Below are 23,877 nucleotides of genomic sequence, written 5' to 3'. Positions count from 1 at the left end.
AACCCAGGATGGGGGGCCAGCCCATCACAGGGCACACTCATACACCAGTCACTCACACATGCACACCTATGGGCAATTTACTCCAATTAGCCTCAGCATGTTTTTGGACTGTGGGGGGAAACCCGAGTACCCGGAGGAAACCCCACAACGACATGGGGAGAACATGCAAACTCCCCACACATGTGACCCAGGTGGAGACTCGAACCCGGATCCCAGAGGTGTGAGGCAACAGTGCTAACCACTGCACCACCATGCCGTCCCACACTGGTACGCTCTTTTTGAAAAATTTATTAAGATTTAAAGTCACAGAACATGTTTGGCTGCCTGTGATTTGGGATGCAAAAACCGGACTGGGAAATTGATCAAGCAGAAATCTCCTGAATTTTTTTTTCAGCTACAAACCAGTATGTAGGCCCAGAATCACCCAAGATATAACACAATACGTTAGAGTAATTTTTATATCAATTTATCATAGTGTATTTTGTTTTAATTATTGTGTAACGTAAATCCACCTGCACTGTGGGGCACAGCACCTAAAAGGTTATACAGTACTTCCATATATTTCTAAGCATGATTATCTCTCTGCCCCCCAATGTTGTTCAGTCTAGCGGAGAGTTATGGTGCTTTCCAAGGACAGGATCAGAATCTACATTCTCCTGGATGATGCAAGGCAATGGGGTGGAGAATGTGGGCACGATTATTACTTATAAACTGGCCTTTGGTGATGTTGGGGGAAATGGAAATCGTCAAAGTTGGTCAAAACTCATATTAATGTGTAAGTAAATGTGCAGACTTCTGGAATTCTGGGTCGGTTGGCATGACACAGCATTTTGCCCTTAAGCGTTTTTTGCCCTCAGAGTTATATTGGATTTTTTTTTAACTGATTTTGGGTTTTCCATCCATGTCAGCTCATGGCAAAGGGTGAATGTTTATTTTAATTAACCAGGCATGCAGATTGTTTTTTTTCTCCTTCATCATCCTCATCATTATATGGCTTTTTTACTCGGTGAAACGTGCTGCCTCGGGGCGTGATCAGCCATTACCGCTTTGTCATCTCAGACCGCTTCACGTAAGACGCCGAGTAATTGGATTTATCACACTTTTTTGGCCACGATAATAAAAGCACATTTAGCTGTGGCTTCCTTATCGAATAAGGTGTCATTAATCAGCCACACCAAGATGCTTGTCCTTCTAATTCATCTCTGCTGCCAAATGTGACCAGCAGCATGGGCCGCCTGTCGCAGCACAGAATGGGGACTCGATGAGCTTGTCAATTGAAACACATGGCTTTAGCAGTCTTGAGTGACCAACCCCTGCTCACAGGGGACTTGGTACCGTCCTGATCAGCCTCTTCATGGGTGTAACAGCACAGCAGTGATCCTTAGACCTTAGAATGTCTTCATTCACTTTCATTCACTGCTACCCAACCATTTTACACACAAGACTCGCAGTGGTGCAGTGGCCATACCCCCTAGAGAAAGGTTCGAGTCTGTGGAGTTTGCATGTTCTCCCCATCATGTTGTGGAATTTCCTCCGGCTTCCTCCATTTCCTCCCACAGACCAAAGAAAAAAAGAAAACTAAGGTGAACTGGAGTTGCCAAAAGGTCCGTAGGTGTGACTGGTGTGCGTGTCCTTCGGCGGAATGGTTTCCATTCAAAAATCTGAATAAAATATTTTGAGTGTATTTCATGCTGTGTTTTCCCTTAATAATTTGAAATACACTCGTAAAAAGCCTATTTTCCAGCTCATAGAAAGATCAGAAATGGTTGTGCGTGGTTATGACTTTGTGTCTGTGATCGGAAGGTCACCAGTTCAGATCCCACGGCTGGCACCATTAGGTGGTTTGGCATGGCCCTAAACCACAGCTGCTCCAGGTACTGCCTCACCCTGCTCAATGAACCCTGCTTGTGCACCATTTTTGACAAAGCTTTTGCTAAATTAATTACTATTTTGAATGAGAGCTGTTGCATGTCTGATGCTTAACCAGTTTAATACACAGTCAGAAATTCAGTGATTACCTTTTTTTTAAAAAAAAAAAAAAAAAAAAATCTAAACCATTAAAAAACAAAAATCATTTATTAGACATGCAATTTTTGATTTCTTTTTTTTGTCATTACTTATGAAAGAACTTAATTAGTGCACAGTGTCAAATAATAGTATAATCTAAATAATATTTATGTATTTTTTGTTATTTTATCATGAATTTCATATAATCAGGGTTAACGTTGCTCAAAAAGCATCACAGATGAAGCATCACACATATTCACTCAAAGTTGTATGCGAACATTTTGACTTTTAAAGTGCTTAAAGTGTTTTAAGGTATTTGAGTCTTGGAGCTTTAAACTCTAATTTACTGGTCAATCTGGCAGATTTTTAGTCGAGATTGCAACCTTTCTGGATGCATAAATGGATAAGTTCACTTCAGAACTCTAGTGCAACAAGCGGGAGTGGACCTTACCTTATGCCCTTTGCTACCAAGGAAAGACTAACTTACTGAGACCCTGACTGGGCAAGTGGTTATTGAAGATGGACTCTGGCATGCGGCTCTCTAATGAGGTGAAGCATACAGTGATATCTGCATGAGCAGTAAGGGAAGAGAACCTCTGCCTACTTCAATTCAGTAGATTATTCTTCCCTTAAAATAATTCACAGGAATTCTTTGGTCGAATTTCGCCAAAATGTCCGAGGGAAAGTCTTAAATTTTCAACGGAACTATAAATAAAAGGCACACACGTTGTTGAATTGCATTTAAATGTATATCATTGAAATCTTGACTTCTCATTGGTGTGTGTCACAAAGTCTTTAAGCTGGGATCGTGCCTCGATGTGTGTCAAGGCTGTTCAGCCTCCAGCTAGACAGAGTCCATCTTGTTCTTTATCCATAAATACAAACACATAGAGACTCTTTGTGGCCTGAAAAATTTGTGATAATGATAACCACAAGATCAATGACAAAAAAGATTTCCTCGATCCACATTTGGTATAGACAGTTGACTGCAGATGAATGTTAGTGGAAGAAGAATAAAATAGAGTAAGTAATGCTGTAAATTCCCATAGAGAAGAAATAGTAGAGCGATCACTTTGTCTGCCGCCGTATAGCCTGCCAGTGTATGGCTTTCCTTGCAGCACCCATTCCGTCATTATTGCACAAAAGCTCTCCAGTCAAAACAGTCATTTGCCGCAATCTGGATGATGAAGCACATAATTATATTAATTTGTTCTCCTTTTTTAGGTCATTCATTTCACCATAACTACATGAGTCAGTCACTCATGAGTTCATGTGATTTGTTAATGAATCGATCTCGCCTAAACGATACTGAAGGATGGGATTCAAACAATGACATGTATTGTTCAACTGACGGAGAATGCTGCAGATTTAGCTAATTGGTGGGCAAACTGAAGTTTAAGGGTCTTTTTCGGGATAAGCACGTGAATAAACAATGAAAGACTAGTGAAAGCGAGACGCTACAGACATCTTGTCCGTTGGCTTCGTTAATGGCTCCAGACACTTCAAAAGAGCCCTTTTGCCCTGGCTGATTACCCCTAGCAGCCGTTAATGAAGGCTAATTTTACTGGCATACCAGTACACATTAACTTACTTCAAGAAAGACAATTACAGTGAGTAGACCAATGAATATATTAACGGAACATTAGCCGTTCTGGTTACAGTGTATAGAGGAGAATTCGGTTTCTATGACAGCAGAACGGTGGTAGGGAAGAGCATAGCATGATTGGAGACAGTTCTCCAATGTCCTCAACATAAAGAAGCAGGTAGTAATGATAACTGTTGGGTGAAATTTCCTCGAACGGTGTGTTTAATGCAGATTACCAGTCCTTGACCGCAAAAAAATGTGCTTATCAAACTGGGAGAGTTCAGTACTATGAGAGGGATATAAAATATTTTATTGCTACAAGGGGAAAATAAATATGATACATCCAAGAAACACTTTAAACCATGGCTGCAACAGTGAAATGATAAAATGGACAGAGAACAGTAATATGACAAAAATTGTACTGCCACTTTTAATATTTCACAACAATATCAAGATCCTGGAAACAGTCATTTAGCTAAAATAAAGTAGCTGATGAACTGTTTAACATTGTCAGTAACTATTTGTCAAAGAGTGACAATTAGTCAATATATAATGATATTATTATCATTAAATGTTTCAGGGTTGAGTTTGAGATTAAGGATTTTCTTCTGGGCCCGAGCTGAGTTGCCATTAATCAAGGTGTCACGAATGTGTTGCACAGTGTAAGTAACTGATATTTTAGATTATGGATTTAACAAGTCTAACAGTGAATTACTAAGTAATTGCAATGTAAATCATAGCACAAGTTGAAAATTGAAAGGAATTTTGGGCAAGTGCTCAAATTATAGATGTAAAAATGGTCAAGCTACAGTAATTTATAAATTATAGTGTATGAACACTTTGTGTTGGTGCATATCCTATTTATTGACATTTAGTATCATGCGGTCTTAGTTGAAATGACCCAGATCAGTATTATCTTTGTACCTGGTGCTGTGGTAACAATGACATTGAAACCACACTTGAATTATTTACAGCAAATAACAGTTATGTTTTATAAAAGAACTTTGTCCAGTCAAAAAGGAACAAATTATACGAGTTCAGTACTAACATAGAACGTTATAATAATAACTGTCATGGGTGACACATCTTTCCATTTTGAGAAAGTGCAAAAGGGTCCATATACATTACAAATCAATATTTTTTGTTTTATCTAAAACCTAAATGTTAATATAATGTAACACATTATATTACCACAACTGCCAAAAAAATTAATCAAAACGGCTTTTATGATTTTTTTTGCATTATTTGGTGGCAGAACCTTTGGCAGCAGTTTCTGTGAAGTTTAGTTAGATTAATGCTCTGTTTTGCAGGATTTTTGTCTTTTTTGCCAGTAATTTGGGTAGCATTTTGTTGCAGTGTTCCATACAGTTTATTAATTTTACTACTCATATGTAGTTACCCTATTTTAATCAGTTGTTGTACTTTATCATATTCATTGTGCATAGTTTTGCAATCTGGTCCTTGGAGATCCGCAGACAGTATACGTTCTTACTCCCTCCCAGCTCACGGTGAGCAAAAATGTGCACTGTCTAACAGGGAGCTGGGAGGGAGCAAAAATGTGCACTGTCTAACAGGGAGCTGGGAGGAAGCAAAAATGTGCACTGTCTACCAGGGAACTGGGAGGGAGAAAAACGTGCACTGTCTCACAGGGAGCTGGGAGGGAGCAAAAATGTGCACTGTCTAGCAGGGAACTGGGAGGGAGAAAAACGTGCACTGTCTACCAGGGAGCTGGGAGGGTGCATAAATGTTCACTGTCCAGCAGGGAGCTGGGAGGGAGCAAAATCATTGACCGTCTGTGGTTCCCCGAGGACCGGGTTGGGAAACGCTGATATCGACTGATGCTGCCACCACTGTGTTTTGCTATAGGGCTTATGTTCGCTGTATGATGCGCTGTGTTGAGTCTGTGCTAGAGGAGACGCTTAGTATTCAAACCAGCCCTTTCCAATTTAGTCATATCTGACCACAACTCCGTTTGCCATACTTCCACAGGATCAATCCATTTTTTTTTGTCAAAAGCCTCTGTTTGGGCTTGAGGATTTATTTTTAGTAATGGTTTCTTTCTCGCCACCCTGCTACGCAAGCTGATTCCGTGAAATGTCAAATGTAGCGATATGTTTAGTTTCCCTGCCGTCTCGCGCGTTGTACACTCTGGCGAGCGAGCTTGTGCTTGGCCTACCTCAGTGGCACCCCTCAACAGTTCCCTGCACGCCCAGTCAGTCAGATCCCAGTGTCTTGGTGGTACAGTGAACCTTTCAGATTCTGGAGCCTGAGTAGACTGTTAACAGGGATAGTCAGACGTCGCTTTTTCCCCTCTCTGTATCTCCTTCATAAGTGGTACTTTCTCCCTGCTTTTGTCTGAAAGTGTCTTGGTCTTCATGGTTGCTTATAATTCACCCCCATTAACATGTGCCCGGGAAGTGATACATGCATTTATGCTGAAATGATGAAATATCAATTCAGAAGCGCTGGTATTATACACAGACAAAAGCCTCTTAGTTTATAATAAAGACCAAGTTGGATAATAAATAATACATGGAGTTTTATGAACCTGAATTAAATAGGTTACTTTCATAATTTTTTCTCCTTTTTCTGTTTGAATGCTTATACAGTTATATAGACTAGGCATTTAACATGGATTATATCTGAGTCATCGTCTGAATCCTGATGTCAGGCATTGCAGTTTTATTGTACCAGTTTCACTTGTGTTTTTAAGTTATCTTGGTGATTTTGAACGCAATTCAGCATGGAATAAATGAAAATTAATTATTTATTTAAGGAATTTTTACAGTTTGCTTGCACAGGGTTTATTCTAATTTGCAGGTTGCGTCATAATTGAAACACAAATGTTTAATGGTGCGACGGACCACTCTGTTTGCATGTGTTCATAAAAGGCCCTAAAGGGTGTCAGGTTTTAACTATTTCTTTGCTATTCCGAACACATCCCTTCACCGCCGCCAAGCTCATTGCCTTCGCTTCCCGCAACACTGAACCCTCAGGCATGCACAAAATTTTTAATGAACGACTGCCAAATGTCCAATAGGAAGTTCCAACAATTAAGCCCTTTTTCAGAGTCATTAAATGATATTGCTCAGGCTTAATACCAGACTTGAGGCCTTGCCCGTTTCATTCATGCATAAATTCAGGATTTGGTAATCAGCACATTCTGTGCGTACGTTTGTATAGGAATCTAGTTCGCTGTGGGGTCTGATGCACACATACCATTGTGGCTTTATGTTCGGTTTAAATAGCTGAGATGCTCTCGTGCCTTTTCATGGTGGGGGGAGGGGGAGGAGCGGAATTTTGCAGTAGCAGAAACTGTGGAGAAAAGGTGTCCTCTGTAGGAGATTAGAAGAAGAGAGATAGTTTTGTCTCATGTAAATCCTGCTTTTGCTGCTGTATTACTGGTAGACTTTTAATTAGGGATGTGAGTAATCTATCAGTGCTAGTTCCTGTAATCTATCAGTGCTAGTTCCTGTAATCTATCAGTGCTAGTTCCTGTAATCTATCAATGCTAGTTCCTGTAATCTATCAGTGCTAGTTCCTGCTCCAGCATACCAGGATTACTCTTCGCTCCATTACTTTCAATATATTGTATGCTGAGGACAGTGTGGCAGCCTAATGGCACTGGGTTAGTGAAACAATAGAGACAAAAATGGATAAGGTGTTTTAACAGGTTTAATGTGGCCCATTACCTTCCGGATCCTGTCAGATTCACAGTGATGTGAGTTCAGAGCGGAGAATGGGGGATGGGGGATCACTGGCTGTTCCATTTACTTTTCCCGTTTCTTGCAAAGCAGCAGACTTGCTCTGCTCATTTTTATGCTTCCATTTATGTTCTGTTGCCAGACATTGACCTTGTATTTTTTTTTATTTATTTGTTACTTGTTAACCCTCTCTCTAAATCCAATTTTGTGTAACACTTTTCATTTTGGCAAAATGTACGACTTGTAGACCTCCATGGTGATGCCATGAATCATTTATAACCACACTTATAAAAGTGTGATGCAATGTGCATTAACGTTATATGATTCCTTTGTAGGACACTTTGTAGTTGGAATTAATAGTAACCTACCGTTTTTAATCTTTTAGCACTTATGAGAGATAGCTTGCAAAGGCATTATGTAGGTCTGATGTTGGATTCTTTGTTACTCATTCTTGTTGTCTATCCGTGATTTACACACCATTGCACATATACCTGAGCAGGTTCTCTAAACAATGCAACAGTTACAGTGAAATGTGCCACTCGGTTTCATCAATATATTTAGTTTAAGCGAGAAGAAAAATCCTGAAAGCAGGAACATATTACTGTCTGGTATGAAAAAACTGCTTTTTCGTTGTATAACATTTGGACAAAATGGAGATCCTTCCTTTAGCTGAATTGCCAGGATCTGTAGTGCAACAATATGAATTCAAAATATAATGTATGTGTCAGAAACATGACTATTTATAAAATTGTCTTGGAAGTGAGAGGCAGGGAATGTCCCAATGTGGGCGTATTTCTAAATTAATGGAATATAAAATTAATATGTAAAACAATCCCACTGTCTGGGGAGGAAAATGTAGTAATTTAATAAAGGAATAAAGGGACAACTTTTGAACCTGACTCTGGGAACTTCCTCCAGAGCAGGATGTCTTTCTCAGTGTGAGAGATTATCACCTCCTGTAGTTTTTCATTCATTAGACATAACCCCGAGCCTTTATCCTAACTTGAGGTTTATAAATAGCACCCTCTGATATTCCCAGTACTGAAATATTTCTGATTTCCTTCCAGTATCATCCAGATCATTACATCTCATTTTGGGTGGATTCATTATATTGAAAATATTGTAAAGAGTCCCACAAAATTACAATGTAGAGACTGCCACAAGATTACAATGTAGAGAGTGCCACAATATTACAATGTAGAGAGCGCCACAATATTACAATGTAGAGACTGCCACAAGATTACAATGTAGAGAGTGCCACAAGATTATAACGTAAAAACTGCCACAAGATTACAATGTAGAGAGCGCCACAAGATTACAATGTAGAGGCTGCCACAAGATTACAATGTAGAGACTGCCACAAGATTACAATGTAGAGACTGCCACAAGATTACATTGTAGAGAGTGCCACAAGATTACAATGTAGAGACTGCCACAAGATTACAATGTAGAGACTGCCACAAGATTACAATGTAGAGAGTGCCACAATATTACAATGTAGAGACTGCCACAAGATTACATTGTAGAGACAGCCACAAGATTACAATGTAGAGAGTGCCACAGGATTACAATGTAGGAACTGCCACAAGATTACAATGTAGAGACTGCCACAAGATTACAATGTAGAGAGTGCCACAATATTACAATGTAGAGACTGCCACAAGATTACATTGTAGAGACAGCCACAAGATTACAATGTAGAGAGTGCCACAGGATTACAATGTAGGAACTGCCACAAGATTACAGTCACAATATAGGGAAGCACAGTTATTATAACAAATGACTTTTACACTCTTATGGTACTCCTATGTCGATTCCAGCATGCAGCAATAGTCATGCATTAATCGTAATAATGATTTTGTTTTTTACCATCTGTATTTTCCTTAGAGCCATTATATAATAGCGCTTGTTGTTATCTTTCTGCTTTCATGTTCATTTACATGTGCACATGTGCTGGGAATTGTAATGCAGGTATTGTGTGTTCTTAAGCCAAAGCAGATTTGCACTGTAGCCACTGGAAACATTTGCAGAATATCTCTATCTGGGTATGTGAGCTGTGTGTGGGAGTGGAGGAGTGGATGTTCTTTTCGCTTTCCATGCTTTTGCTGACATCCTGGCATTGGCACAATGAGCCAGTTGTTGTCTCTGTTACTTCCCGGGATTACAGCGGCCCGGAGAAGCGGTGTCCCGGACCATTTGCTTATTGGAAGTCGATAGTGAAAGCAAGTGCTGGTAGCTGTTCTTTGTGCAGAACGTGCTGCTGTCTAAAACGGACGTGTATCTGAAGTCGGGTTTTGCTGGAACGCTTGCAAGGAAACCATTGGATGACTGATTTTGTGTGTTTTTATCCCTTGTATTTGTCTTGCTTTACGCCACCTTTTGAATTTGTTGTAATTTGTTTTGTTTAAATATTACAGTGTTACTTAGTCGCTTGGCGCATACTGTACAAATACTTATATATTACCTAGACTCAATCTATAAATGGTGAATAGTAGCAATATAGGTTCATTTCAAGTCAATGAACAATCCATCCATCCATCTGCCTTAACCACTTATTCAATACAGTGCTGTTTCAAATAGAGGAGGTCAACCGTGATTATCTGTGTTAAGAATGTTTCCATACTGATGTTCTGAAACACAATCGTGGAATGTTCACTGTGGTAAACTAAGTGTAATTCCTTTTCATAAGCTCTTAAGTTACTGAAACGGTTTTAAAATACCGGTTGCCAGTATCTATCTTTATGCAATCTAATTTGTCTTGATAAAAGTGACCGTATCCATTTTTCAGTTTAAAATAGTTTGTATAATTCACGGATATGTTTTAGCAATTAAAGATGTAGACTGCAGTTTTCAAAGTAATTGCATCTCTGTTAATGTATTTTTCAAATGGAAGTTTCCGTTGACACGACAATAAATAAATTCTCTATTTTTTTTTTATCAGTAGACAGATTTTAAATGAAGTCCATTTGTAATGTTTCAAATATCCATAAATAACACATTCCTGAAACGTGTATTTAATTGTGGAAACTGAAGTCTCTGCGAGCAGAACGGCATCTGTGCGATCGGTAAATAAGTGTGATCTCCTCTTTTTCCTCTCCCTCAGCTGAACGCACAGTGACGCTTCACGGAAAATGCTGCCAGCATCGCGGGCCTTCAGGTGCTTGGGGATTGGGTTTGGACTCCTTTGTGTGGTTGCCTTTAGTTCTTCTCAGGATAACACTGAAGGTAGGTTATCTCGTACTATTCATCAAAGCCAATGTGGGTGATGTAATGATAATTTATGCTGACCGGTCGCAGCCATATCCACGATGATGAACTATGACAGAGCAGTATGTCTTTAGTCATATAAAGGTTAAAATCCGCGGTAATTTATTGTCATAAAAGCTCAAATGCACATAAGTACGCATTTGTGACGAGACGTTTCCATGAATATTGTTTTATGCGGTGCATGCATACTTGCGCACTAGTCATGTCAAGTCCTGAGTAGAATTCTGCAAGCAGTGTTACCGAGCATAAGTTATGAGGGGTGGGGGGTTGGGGGGAGGGGGGGTGGTTGTAATCCTCCCAATAATCTGAACTGGCAAATAAACACCATTGAATGTTACTTGTAAAGGTAGAATTGCCGGTTCAGTGGTTAAATGGTTAATTAACATTGTTACAAACGTCATAATGTGGTTGGTTTATAAACAAATGAAACAAATTTTGATTGTATCGTGGATGGTGATTCAAACCAAAAATATCGTAAAATGATGCTATGGCCATATCGCCATATCGCCCGCTCCTACGTGAAACATTTTGTCGCAATTTCAGTAAGTAGCAATGCTGGCATGGTTCATCGCTATAGGAATGCGTATAGGTTATTGGTTTATTTTGCAGCTTTTACTTATTTATTGCAAAGATACTGATATGCATTTTTTTAACTATGGTATCAATTTCTTAAGATGGTCCAAGCAAAGCGCAAAAAAATCTGGGTGTATTGCTTGCATGCTGCATTAAAGAAGGACAAATTATTGGCCAAACGCTGTAAAGTCATTTAATTAGGGAGCTGGCACATTTGTCCAGAGTGACTTGTCCTGGAGCACAACTGCTGTAAATGTATGCAATAAAAGGCGTCCTGAGCACAGAGAATTAGTATTCAGAGAATTGTAAGGAAGGTTTTCACCATATAGCACTGCAGTGGTGCCAAGTTTGCAAAACACTCAGAAGGGTCCAGTGTTTCCCTACTGTTGTTGATTTCGAAGGGGTGGGATATCAGTCTTCTCAGAGGAGCAGGGATTCATCCTGAGAGCAGTGAAATGCATCCTGTGAACATTCCCCATGGCCAAGCAGTGGCGGGGTCATGATTTTTGCCCATTTGGGCCAGAAGAGGTCAGCCGTTCTGCTGATGGTAACAGCAGTGTCCTTGAGGGGGGTGTAAGACCTCCTTATGTTTCATGGGTGTTGTTCCCATGACACCCAGTACCTAATTTTTAGCCAGACTTCTAACTGTAAAGTTAAGGTTATTTTCATTTAAAACATGACATTCAGAAATGTTAAACGCCTTAATGAAGAATTATGATTTCCGCAGTGTTTCCACATGACATTAATAGTGTTTTTGATATTAAGTTTGATTTTTTTTGCGTTAACTTGGATGAGAAAACATCCTTCCCTTGTTTCCCCAGAGAGAACTCCGGTGCAGTTCTGCTGCAGTGATCTGAAACCAGTCCTTTCTTTCTCTCTGTTAGCCTCTGCCCACTGGTGGATATTATACGTATTAAATTAAATTTGAATTTATGGGGAAGAGTTGACCCAGTGAAGCATATGTTAGTATCCGTTAGTGAAGTCAAGGGTGCAAATGTCTTTGCTTCTAACCAAAGCCGTAATGAAGTTAAATATTCTGAAGCATACTATTGATTTATTGATGCACTTTCCTCTTGCTTGGGGAAACTTTATAAAACATGTCCTTAAAAAAACAGAATGTCAAGGTTTAAAAAAAAGCAAAAAGAAAAAAAGAAAGAATATATATATATATATATATATATGTATATATATATATATATATATATATATATATATATATACACTACTGTACATTCAAAATACAGCCAGACGAAAGTTTCTTGCAGTAATCTGTTTTTATACGAGTACATTTCGAGTAACACATAAGCTGTGGATTTTTGTGTCCGGTTGGTCCAGTGACTGCGCACTGCATTCCACCACGTCAGTGAAGAGCATCACGTGACCGTATTCTGACTACTTCTGTATTAAACGGGAGCATCACTCAGATTTCATTAATCGTGACAATTTAACTTACACATATTCCCTCATTGCATCACTCATTACGATCTGTTAATGCCTCATGACATCTACCGTAAGACTGAGCATATTATAACATATATTTTACAAGTTGCCTATGGGTGTTACGCTGCATTTAAATGGCATTAAACCGAATCATTTGTGTACAGCAGTGGCTAATGCACGTCGGCAAATGGACATTACGTCTTCGATGAGCATTGAGTGGGACCCAGGGCGTGTGCACGGATCTGTCTGCTTTTAATATGAAGTGACGTAATGATGGAACCGAATGGAAGCGATTACCGGAGCATTTCTGCCAGTTCTTCCCCGACTCATGACCTGTGTGGCCAGGTCACTCCAGATCCATCAGCCCCTGCCGACCCCCTGCCAGTCGGTCATATTCTGCTAGGGGCATCTCCTTCAATGTTACAGTGGGGGTGCACAGGGGGGTCTACAGTATATGTACCTATTTTATGGCCAGTGGCCATTACTCTCTGCGATAATCTTAAGAGCAAAGCTTCCAATTGCACAAAGGACATGGCGGCTGTCCAGAAAGTCGTCTCGGTCTCACCCGCACTTAGCGCCGATATCGCCACGCTTTCCTCTTCCTGCTTAATTAAATAGCTATAAATTTAGTTTCGCAATGAAGTGGCGGCGCCGCGGCTCAAGCGAACTGCAGCCCCGCCGCGTAACCGCATTTTTTTTACCTGCGCGTTTCCCCTAGAAAGATGCTGAACAAAAAAATACGTAATTTTACAAACCCAATAATACTGCAGTGACAGATTACACTGGCTACACTGCATTGATTGCACTGTATCTTTTTAACAGTAAACTTCTTGTTCAGTGAAAGTGTGATGTTCTGTAAAAAACTGGTCCGCCATTATTTTATTTTGCCAATCAGTGGGAGGATCTGTATGTGGATTTATACCCAACACTTTGGCACATTTTCTTACGCCCGGTCAGTTTCCTGCACTTGCTGCATTTCTTGCCATTGGAACGTGTGACCCTTTCACCGAACATCACCCGCTTTAAAATTCCTACAAAGCAGTCTATGTGCCACACTGCCCACATACAGTCAAGGTGCTCGCAATACCAGCTACTCCTGCCGCAGAGCTCTGTTATATTCAGAAGTTTATCTTCCTTTGTTGCCGCTCGGCGTTAAACATTTATGTGTGCACCTGTTTAGCATTACAATTTCCTGGTGCAATCCGGGCTCGCTGGAAGGTATCAAAGACTGTCCGGTTATTACCATCATACCGGCATGTTTAATCAGCTGCACTGCGATCAGCGGGATCATGTTGGGCTTGACTGGGCTCTGAATTGGCTGCCTGAGCACCTGCTAGTTCCTGTTTGTGGCAAATCCGTCCAAGCTGATTTTCACCTCCCAGGAATCGGTCCTCGCTGCCGCGCCGGCACCCCCCTGAGGGTAAATCAGGGCACGCCGCATTCATCCCCGTACTCCCTGTTCTTTCACTCCCCCCCCCTCTCATTCTCATCTCCTTTCAGAACGCAGTAATAGAAGGTGTGTAGGAGCCACGAGCGGGTGCTCTTAAACAAAGCTGAGTTTGTTACCAGCTTGATTTGAACATCCCTGAGCAAACAACCCCTTTTTTGTGTATCCCCGGGCTGGTTAGAGCATGAATGTCGAGCAGTTTCAGCTCAGCATAACAGCATCACGAACAAGGTCTTCGGAGGGTTGGGCTTCTCCCTGAGGAGAGCATGGGTCTGCTCCATGTCCATTAGCCAGTTCTGCTGCCTTCCGTGACCTGCCGGTCCTGGACATCAGAGCTCTTCTCCCTGGAGGCTCACCTTTCTGTCTCAGCAAGAATAGTGGAGATCTGTGGAATTTTCCTCTGACTAATGATATTCACAGCCCAGATTTTCACGGGACCAGGTTTAGTTCATATCAGGAGTCACCTGCAATTTTTTATGTTTAATGACAGCCAGTAAACATATAAATCTTGCATCTATCAATAAATCCTGTACTCTGAGGTAGCCCTAATATCAAATTCAATATCATTTCCCAGCACTGCTGACAAGGGAAGATTCAGATATTCAGTATGTGACTGACTTATGTTCATTGTGTATAAGAATGTTACAGTTTTATATATGTATATATATTTTTATTTATTTTTTGATATCTGGCTTGTTGAAATGAATACCTTGCAATATGATTTTTCATTTATTATCATTGTAACAGTATTTAATCGCCGATGTGGTCTAATATCAGCTTGAATGCATTCTAATTCAGCTATTACCAAAATAGTGTACAAGGAATTTACCAGTCAGTTGGTGAAATACATTATGTACCTTTGCAGGTTAACTGTCGCTGTAGTTTGGGAGGTAAAGGAGGCTAATCCTTACCATTTCATCCTCGCGGTTGTAGACATAGTTTGTGCCAAATTGATTATTCTGTGTTGCATCCATGCTAGAATTTAAGTATGAACCCACAACATAAATCTCCTCCTTGATTTTGTCATGGTGTGTGTGCTGTAAAGCCAGACCGGTTTGTTCTGGCTATTATTACTGCAGATGCTTGTTATATGGTGTCTATGATGTCTGATGTCTACAGTATGTGCTTGTTGAAGTGACTGACTGAATCCTCTGCGGATGAGCTGAAGTGTGCCAAGCACCATGCAGACTGACCCTGTTCCCATTGAATCAGGCTCCTCGGTAATCTAAACAAAAAGACCAGCATCGTCGGTGTGGGGAAGGATTTTATCTTAAAGTGCAGGCTTTTGTATGCCCTTTCCTCTGTGTGCTTTAGTACATATTCATTCAGATTTATATGCATTGTCTTTCTTATTGCTTTCTGAGGTGATTATGCTCCGTGATGGTAATGTCATTGCAGACATCAGAGGGTCATGTATGCTGTCACTCTTAGAGATTATTCCTGCAGATGGGTCAGTTTAAGATAATATATGAACAAAAGCAGATGTGCAGCGCTCACATCCGATGCGGAGTTGAGTGGTTGGATCCTTTCCGCCCTTCTATTCTGTTCATGAATGTAGCCATTAGTGTTTCATTTAAAATTGTGCCCAGTGTTGTCATTCTGATACTGGGTCAGCTCAGTGTTGCGTGTAATCATTGTCACCCTAGAGGGGTCTCATGCTTGGGGTGTAATGAGAAGATTACAGTTGTGTGATATCTGTTGAAGGTTTCTGTGGATCCGTCTGTCCATACCTTGATGTAGCTAACTGCCCCTGTCCTATAGCCGGAAGATGGTGCTCTGATGGACATAGCCTGTTAAACATTGTAGAGCTGGAAGGATGTGCGTCGTCCCAACCTTTTCACACTCTTCACCTCTAGTTGCTGCGTGGTGGCTGACCCTACGCTATGACCACCTATAAGCAGATATGTCTGTATATTTTGTCTTTTGTGTGATTACTGGTCACATGTCCGTTTTGGTGCCAGTTATGTACACAATAAGACATGACCCACGTGCCACTTTGCGGTGTCGTGCTGGTAGCTGGAGTAGCATGACATTCTCTGTGTAATCCCAGCTTGTTCCTCCTCTTCCTCCTGCCTTCCCTTCTTCCTGTCTCCCTCCGCCCATCCAACTCGGGCCCCGCCGGACAAGCCGGAAAGCGATCAGAGGTGTAAATGGATACGCAGCATTGAATTACCGTGTTAGTTTGCTTGTTTTGCACTGTTGCGTAATTGCAGTGTGATCATGGCGTTATTGTCCTTTGGCAGTCTGTGGCATGTATAACGTTGAAGAATCATGGTGGAAACCGAGATAAAAAGTGACGCCAAGAAGCAGGCCCCACAAAAAAGTCACTTTGCTGTGACACGGAAACACTGCGGAATAATCTCGCTAATTAACATCTAATCGAACAGTTAGGTTTTATGGGGCTTTGCTAGGTGTTTCCGACACAGAACAGATTGTTAGTGGTTCGTGGTAATTCTTCCAGAATCCCCTCAAAGAAGGCAGTGATGCAGCTCTGGACTATGGAGTCTAGAGAAGGTAAAATAAGACGTGCAATATTTTGCCTTCAATGAAAATGTCTTGATGATGGAGAACAGCAGCTACGGGCTTTGTGTGATCATGGTTCGTTTGTTGGAAGATGAGTATGGCTCCAGGCGTTCATCTTTGGATACATTGTAATTTTTCTAAAGATGTGTTGACAAGGGCATTTAAAACTTATTATTGTGTTTCCTCAAGGATAGCTACAGTTAGAGTTTGTGCTAAAAGCAGTCCTACCTGAATCATTGATAGGCTTGAGCCTGTAGGCAAGACTGGTGTAATTACTACACGGCTTATTCCCATGGCAGGGACAACGAAGACTGCAAAGGGCGCACAGACTCAAACGGGCGCAGGACTCTTTGTGAACTTCTTTCAAAACTCAGCGAGCCTCTTTCATCCCTGCCCTCGCCCCGGCATTGTGGTTCTTGTTGGGATAGGGATGGTAGCAGACAGTGGTCAGTGCATAAGAGTCCATTACAGACTCTGGAGTGCTGGAACTTATATGTTTTGTGACTGTTTTTCATTGGTCACCTTACAATGAGGGAGACGTTCTTAGTCAGAATGTGTGCACTTTCTGGAAGAATCCTGATGTCGGGATTCTTCACGCGCCATTGACAGGACGTGCCTCGCTTTATTTTTTACTCTGTGAAAGGAAACAAGGGAGCAGTTTGATCTACCACCGCAGGCACTGTCTGTGCACTGGAAGGACTAGTGTGAGGATAATAGGGTTTGATCTTGATGTGAGCTCTGCTGGTGGTGCCCAGACTGATCACGTGTTCTCTTGAAATTCTTTCTATGGCGTGAGCTGCAGACACGGAATGCTTATAATTGCCATGCCATGCAAATACTTGGGTCATCTCGACGCCAAAGCGCACATTTTGTCAGCTTAATTTAAATTATTTCTGTGTTGCGCTGCATAGACATGTGACTGCGGTTTGTGCATTTGTTTCTTTTCAGTTCATGCACTGTCCTTGTTGCGATGGCGTCTCCCAGATGCATATTTGATGAGAGCGGTTTCTGTTTTTGCAACCATTGTGATGTCAGTGACACAACTGGCTAGTAAGGGTATAGAATGTCAGGGATGTTAAACAGATCCTTTATCAGATGCCTGGCACAAAGAGGTTCAGCTGGATAATCGATGCAAATTCATTCTGAGATTGATGCCTTGAGTATTTATGCCCTAAACACAACATCTTGTTGCAGTCCAGTATAACCCGCGTAACCCCCTGTTAGCTGAGTCAGGCTGACCCCTCTGTAACCGGAGGAGGAGGGAGCATCTCTGTTATGGGGCAATGTCAGTGTTTTTTTTCGTTGTCGCAGTCGGCCAGGCATAATAAGGTGGCGCCGGAACACAGGCAGAGAGAAGCCTTTTAATTTGGCGAATCGTCAGGGAAATCCGTTCCCACCCATTGCCAGCGATCTTCATTACTGTGAATTCCGTGACACTGGAGTTTCCGTTCTGTGTGATTTGTGCTGGGCCATCGCCCTCCTACATTTCCTGTGAAGGTCTATGTGTCTCCAAGCACTCAAGTGGAAGCAGTGGAATGAAATCGCAGCCCTTTGGACATCCAACGTGGGCTCCAACATGCAGTACATTGCGTTCCCTCCATCCCACACTTTTATCGATCTTCCTAGAGATAGTACCGTGAAAAACATGAGGACCATGTTCATGCTTTCAGTGAGTTATCTGTGCTGTTGGATTGAATAACTACATGCTGCAGCTTAATGAATGAGTCCTTGTGTGCGAATAAAAGGATTCCGGAGCCTGAACTGTCCAAACCCTTGACATCAGTCCGCCTTCCATTAAACGTGTCATTGGTTTGGCCTCCACGCCTACAATGTAAAATGTTCAGCACCCTTTCTGCAACAGGCCTCCATTATGTACTGAAGCACAATATTATGTGTCGCGTTTAACTACCTTGCACGGATTACCAGTAACATGCTCAAAAAAATGTGCTTGCTGTTTGTCATTCATATATTATTTCGCACTAGGAATAAAGTAAATGCCGTAGTACGTATTTACCGCCAGACATGGGATAGTTCAAGTTCAGGACAGTACTGTGCTGCTCTGATGCATATTTATATGTGTGACTACTACGGTTGTATTTGTGATAAATCAAAATGTTTTACATGTGTGAAGCAAATGATGTGTTTATGTTCCTGTTCTTTTGCCTGCTGTATGCTTTACTCTTTAAACTGTTATTATCTTTAAAAACAACAATTCATGCTTCTCTTCTCTTCCATCCTTCCGCTGCCTCTCCTCTTCCCACTGATCGTCACTAACTTTGACTCCAGACTGGCAGTATGAGGGTAAGATAATAGATCTCTTCCTATTCCTTCACTGTCACTTCTTTCCCTTCATCTGAACTGACTCTAGCTGTAAATGAACCCCGTCCCACGCTGCACAAGGCCGCGGTACAAAGCCTTCAGCTCCCTGGGGTGGCTTTGTGGACAATCAGAATCAGCTTTATTGGCCGAGTATGGTCGCACACAGGGAATGTGCCTTTGTTTGTCAATGACTCTCCAGTGTAATAATTCGGCTGCTCAACATGCATATAGTAGACAAATACAACAATGGTTACATGCAGTCTGGCTGATATATACAACAATGGTTACATGCAGTCTGGCTGATACTGTATATACAACAATGGTTACATGCAGTCTGGCTGATATATACAACAATGGTTACATACAGTCTGGCTGATACTGTATATACAACAATGGTTACATGCAGTCTGGCTGATATATACAACAAGGGTTACATGCAGTCTGGCTGATATATACAACAATGGTTACATGCAGTCTGGCTGATATATACAACAATGGTTACATACAGTCTGGCTGATATATACAACAATGGTTACATGCAGTCTGGCTGATATATACAATAATGGTTACATGCAGTCTAGCTGATATACAACAATGGTAGTGTTTTTGATAACTAGAAAATGTGCAAGAAATGTTGCAATAAACATAATAATCGACATGCAATGGGTGATATATTTGTACAGAACAACGAGGTATTGCATGAGGTGGTGGTGGGGGGGGGTTGTAGTGGAGACTGAACCATGTAGTTCTGTCACATGTTACTATGAAATTGCATTGAAAGAGATGTAGAGTTTTTAGAGAATAATTATGTAGAATGAAATGAAATATGTGTGTTTCCTATTTATTCTTCATTTTCAGAATGTAAGCTCTCCAGGGCGGGGCCCCCTGCCACTATCGTAGCCATTGATGAAGAAAGTCCCAATGGTACGTAATCCGGTTTGTGTATTTGCACTTCATATTCACAAGGACAGTCTAGGGGAAATGTTGTGTTGTAAATGTCGTGTTATAAAGTCCCAATGGTACGTAATCCGGTTTGTGTATTTGCACTTCACATTCACAAGGACAGTCTAGGGGAAATGTTGTGTTGTAAATGTCATGTTGTAAAGTCCCAATGGTACGTAATCCGGTTTGTGTATTTGCACTTCACATTCACAAGGACAGTCTAGGGGAAATGTTGTGTTGTAAATGTCGTGTTATAAAGTCCCAATGGTACGTAATCCGGTTTGTGTATTTGCACTTCATATTCACAAGGACAGTCTAGGGGAAATGTTGTGTTGTAAATGTCATGTTGTAAAGTCCCAATGGTACGTAATCCGGTTTGTGTATTTGCACTTCACATTCACAAGGACAGTCTAGGGGAAATGTTGTGTTGTAAATGTCGTGTTATAAAGTCCCAATGGTACGTAATCCGGTTTGTGTATTTGCACTTCATATTCACAAGGACAGTCTAGGGGAAATGTTGTGTTGTAAATGTCGTGTTATAAAGTCCCAATGGTACGTAATCCGGTTTGTGTATTTGCACTTCACATTCATAAGGACAGTCTAGGGGAAATGTTGTGTTGTAAATGTCATGTTGTAAAGTCCCAAATGGTATATAATACAGTTTGCATATTTGCACTACACATCCATAAGGAGAGTTTAGAGGTAATGTTGTGTTGTAAATGTTGTGCTGTAAGGTCTCAGCGGTACAGGATCCGGTTTGCTTATTTTCATTACACATTCATAAGGATGGTTCATGGAAAAAGTTGTGTTGCAAATGTAGGAAATTGACTAATTTGTTTTAATACCCTACAGGGGACAAAATAAAAAGCTGAGCTACAGCGGAAAATATATAATTATATAATTATTTTGCTTCCTTTTCATTTCAAGGGAAAATGTTTCAGTGTTTTCTCTTTTGAATGATATTAAATATATACAGTGCCACGACTCCCTGCTTCAGAAGTCGTTTGGCAGAAAGCTTTTGAACTGAATTTCACAAAATATGCTTAGAAGTGGTAGGGGTGTGTGTGTGTGTGTGTGTGTGTGTGTGTGTGTGTGTGTGTGTGTGTGTGTGCGTGCGCACGCACTTGCGTGCGCAGAGTATACATATCGCATGCATTACTCTGCTTTTCACCAGCAGGCCAAAGACGTAGTTATGAGAATTGGGGCCCCAGTGTTGTTGATAGTGTACGAGTCTGCGTATGTATGTTTCCTGCAATGGACTGCCCGTACTCGGCGGTATACCTCCCCCATGACCCTTTACTGGATAAGCAGCTGGAAGATGGATGGATGGATATTTTTTTTATTAATGTTCCATCATTGAGGTCAGAGAAAACTTTCTTGGACGGTACTCAGTGAAATCGAAGGCGCACGCCAGATTCTTCCTTTCTGACGGAGGTGTGGAAATCACTCTCTGGAGGTCAGAATGAGCTTGCTAACAGGACACGTCGACTTTGCGTCTTTAACGCTAATTAGCAGAGTTGTTTTCTTCGTACTTTTCCATTCCACTTTTCGGATGATCTCCCTAGCTTCTTCGCGCAGGGTGGGGCGGGCGCAGTACAGATGGCGTTCAGCATGGGATCGCGGTGAGGGAGCCCATTATGGAATAAATATTTCCCCTTTGTCGATCGGAATGGTTGAGGCGCGCGGGTGGGGTGGCCACATCAGCCGTAGCTGTAATTACGAGCCGGCGGTAGTGATACAGCTGACAAGTGTGAAGGAAGGTCAGAGGCACCGTCCGCCGCGAACTACACCCAGGATGCTCGCTTTGCGGCCTGCTAATTACCAGCCTCTCCGGAGCTCGCTTGTTCCCTCACGACTGCCGGTTTGGTTTGGAGTTGCAGCCGCGATTTGCTGTCGGAAGCGTCACGTAATTAAGCAGGTGCAAAACTGCCTTTTCCCCCTGCAGGTGTTTTGTATGCCAGGTTAAAACGGTTTAATGAACGGCAAGCTCAGAGACATGGAGTCCTTCTCATTAGCTTGCACTTGACGCGACACCTTTATTATTTTGCTTTCTCACTGTTTGGCGCCTTGGCGATACTGAAGCGCCGTTCACCTGTATGTCTTCGACGTGGGTCGTCTTGCTCCTGGGCCAAATGAAAGGAAACGGCGCTGCCTGCTTTGCTGAAGTGGCCTTTAGTGACGTGATTGGGCAGAGAGGAACGTCCTCATCCTTTACGAATAGACATGCGGCCATTAGCTGCGCATTAGCCTAGCTGATCGATTAGAAGGCGGCATCCCTCTATATTTTAAAACACGTATATTTTTTGCTCTTTCTTTTGTACTTTTTAGCATAGCAGAAAGGGTCCGGTACTGTGCTGATGGATAAAACACTCCTGCTTTCATTAACGTCATTTAATTAAAATGACCAAAATGGAAACGTAATATAAACATTATAAGTGCACTTGCTTTAGATAGCAGAAGATGACATAATATTCCCTCCCAAATGCATGTTTCCTCAGAACCCCCTTGCTTTTAATTATTTCTAAAAACTCAGAGAATGCTTTCCTGACCCCATTCTCCGGCATGTAATTCTGACGGCAGGTTTAAAATGTATTTTTATTAATAAGCAACTGATGAACATCCCCTTATGCTCAGCGGGGCCTTCGGGGGTCCACTCTGAAGGCTGCCTGAGAATGTTTCATCATAAACTAGTAATTTACTTCGGATATTGGTCCCAGTTGTCTGGCCACAGTGCTTCCATCCCCCTTGATCAAACTCCACAGATGCGAGCATGACATGGAATGTAAAGTGGACTGTCTGTCTATTTTTATCGTCTAAAGCAATTACCATTTACCATGCGCGCTATTTATGCTCTCAAACATATTACATATCACAGATAATAGGATTTCTTCCCTCCATGTGCTGTTAGATGTCCCAGTATTAATAGTTGTTACTGAGTAGTTACCTTGAGATGTTCCTTTACAGATGTTCTTTTTGCAGCATGTTTACTTGTTTGGCCTAGACGGGGGCAGAGTAAACATCCCATTCAGAGCACAACAGTGCATAGGCAATATGTATCATACGGACGTATAAGATGGTATACAACCATGGCTGTTAAGGAGAGCTCTGGGATCTCACACACCGTTACTGTTTCAGGGAAAGAAATAGATGTTAGTTCAGCAGTCACACAGAACAAGCTGACTATGTTGTGAGAGCCCTTTTTTCCCTCTTTTAAGACACTCTAGAGCCCAACCTAAGCCGCGGATGAGGAATGACTTCAGATCTTGGTTGTTTAAGAATGATTGTCTCACTGCACTACCTTTCAGTTCAGATGCAGGGTCTGAGCACTGGACTCGTTCTTGCTGACTTCACGTCAGAGTGTGGATTCCCCCCCCCCCCCTTGAACATGTTGATTATAGCAAAGACAGTTGCTTTTTGTGTCTGAGAGAGAAATGACCCATAATGATCTGTTTATTAGTCTAGATATCAGCTGCCATAATAGGTTTCTATTGTCTGCGCCAGGCCGGAAAAAAAAAGATTTACATTTTATGGCTTTTTATCAGGGTCCTTGTAACTCACAGCACGGACTCCAATTCACCTAGTAACTACACAACGACGCATCGGTTAATCCCTTCTCAGATGAAAAAAAAAAATGTAATCACCTTTAAAGAAAAAGATATTTGGCAGGTGTGTGGTTCAGTGAGGTTTGTGGATAGGAGTTTGTTATTTTTGTAGTTCGCTTCAATGAGCTGTCTTGCATAGGAAGACTGAGAGCCCTAATTTAAAGGAGAACAAGAATGTTCCTCAGGAAAACAATTTGTATTGTTACCATCCATACATGACATGAACCAAAATGGTTTAGTATCCATCAAACTAGACTATTCTCTAAAGAAATAGAGCGTACTGTGCATTCATTTGGTTAATTAAAACAATGAAAAAAGAACCTTTCAAACATGCACATTGTGGGCTTAAGATTAATCAACAAACAAGCACACAAATACGCTGGAACACTTCTTAAGGGTTTTCACTGTTTTCCATTGGGGTTAATATGCTTCTGTGTTTCATTTTCTGCTTGATGGCTGTCGTTGGTT

At 41.4% G+C, this 23,877-nt stretch overlaps 1 protein-coding gene across 1 annotated transcript in view; it reads left to right on the top strand.

The window, feature by feature from the left end:
* Positions 1-23,877, top strand: part of pcdh15b (protocadherin-related 15b) — a 224,201-nt gene that overhangs the window by 74,806 nt on the left and 125,518 nt on the right. The window contains exons 3-5 of the mRNA XM_048987517.1: positions 10,400-10,521; positions 18,833-18,847; positions 19,724-19,789. Of these exons, the coding sequence (XP_048843474.1) occupies positions 10,428-10,521; positions 18,833-18,847; positions 19,724-19,789 (175 nt within the window). The 5' untranslated portion in view covers positions 10,400-10,427. The remainder of the gene's footprint in view (positions 1-10,399; positions 10,522-18,832; positions 18,848-19,723; positions 19,790-23,877) is intronic.

The sequence above is a fragment of the Brienomyrus brachyistius genome, chromosome 20 (assembly GCF_023856365.1).
Source record: "Brienomyrus brachyistius isolate T26 chromosome 20, BBRACH_0.4, whole genome shotgun sequence".
Classification (NCBI taxonomy): Eukaryota; Metazoa; Chordata; class Actinopteri; order Osteoglossiformes; family Mormyridae; genus Brienomyrus; species Brienomyrus brachyistius.
This window is presented reverse-complemented; position numbering and strand designations above follow the sequence as displayed.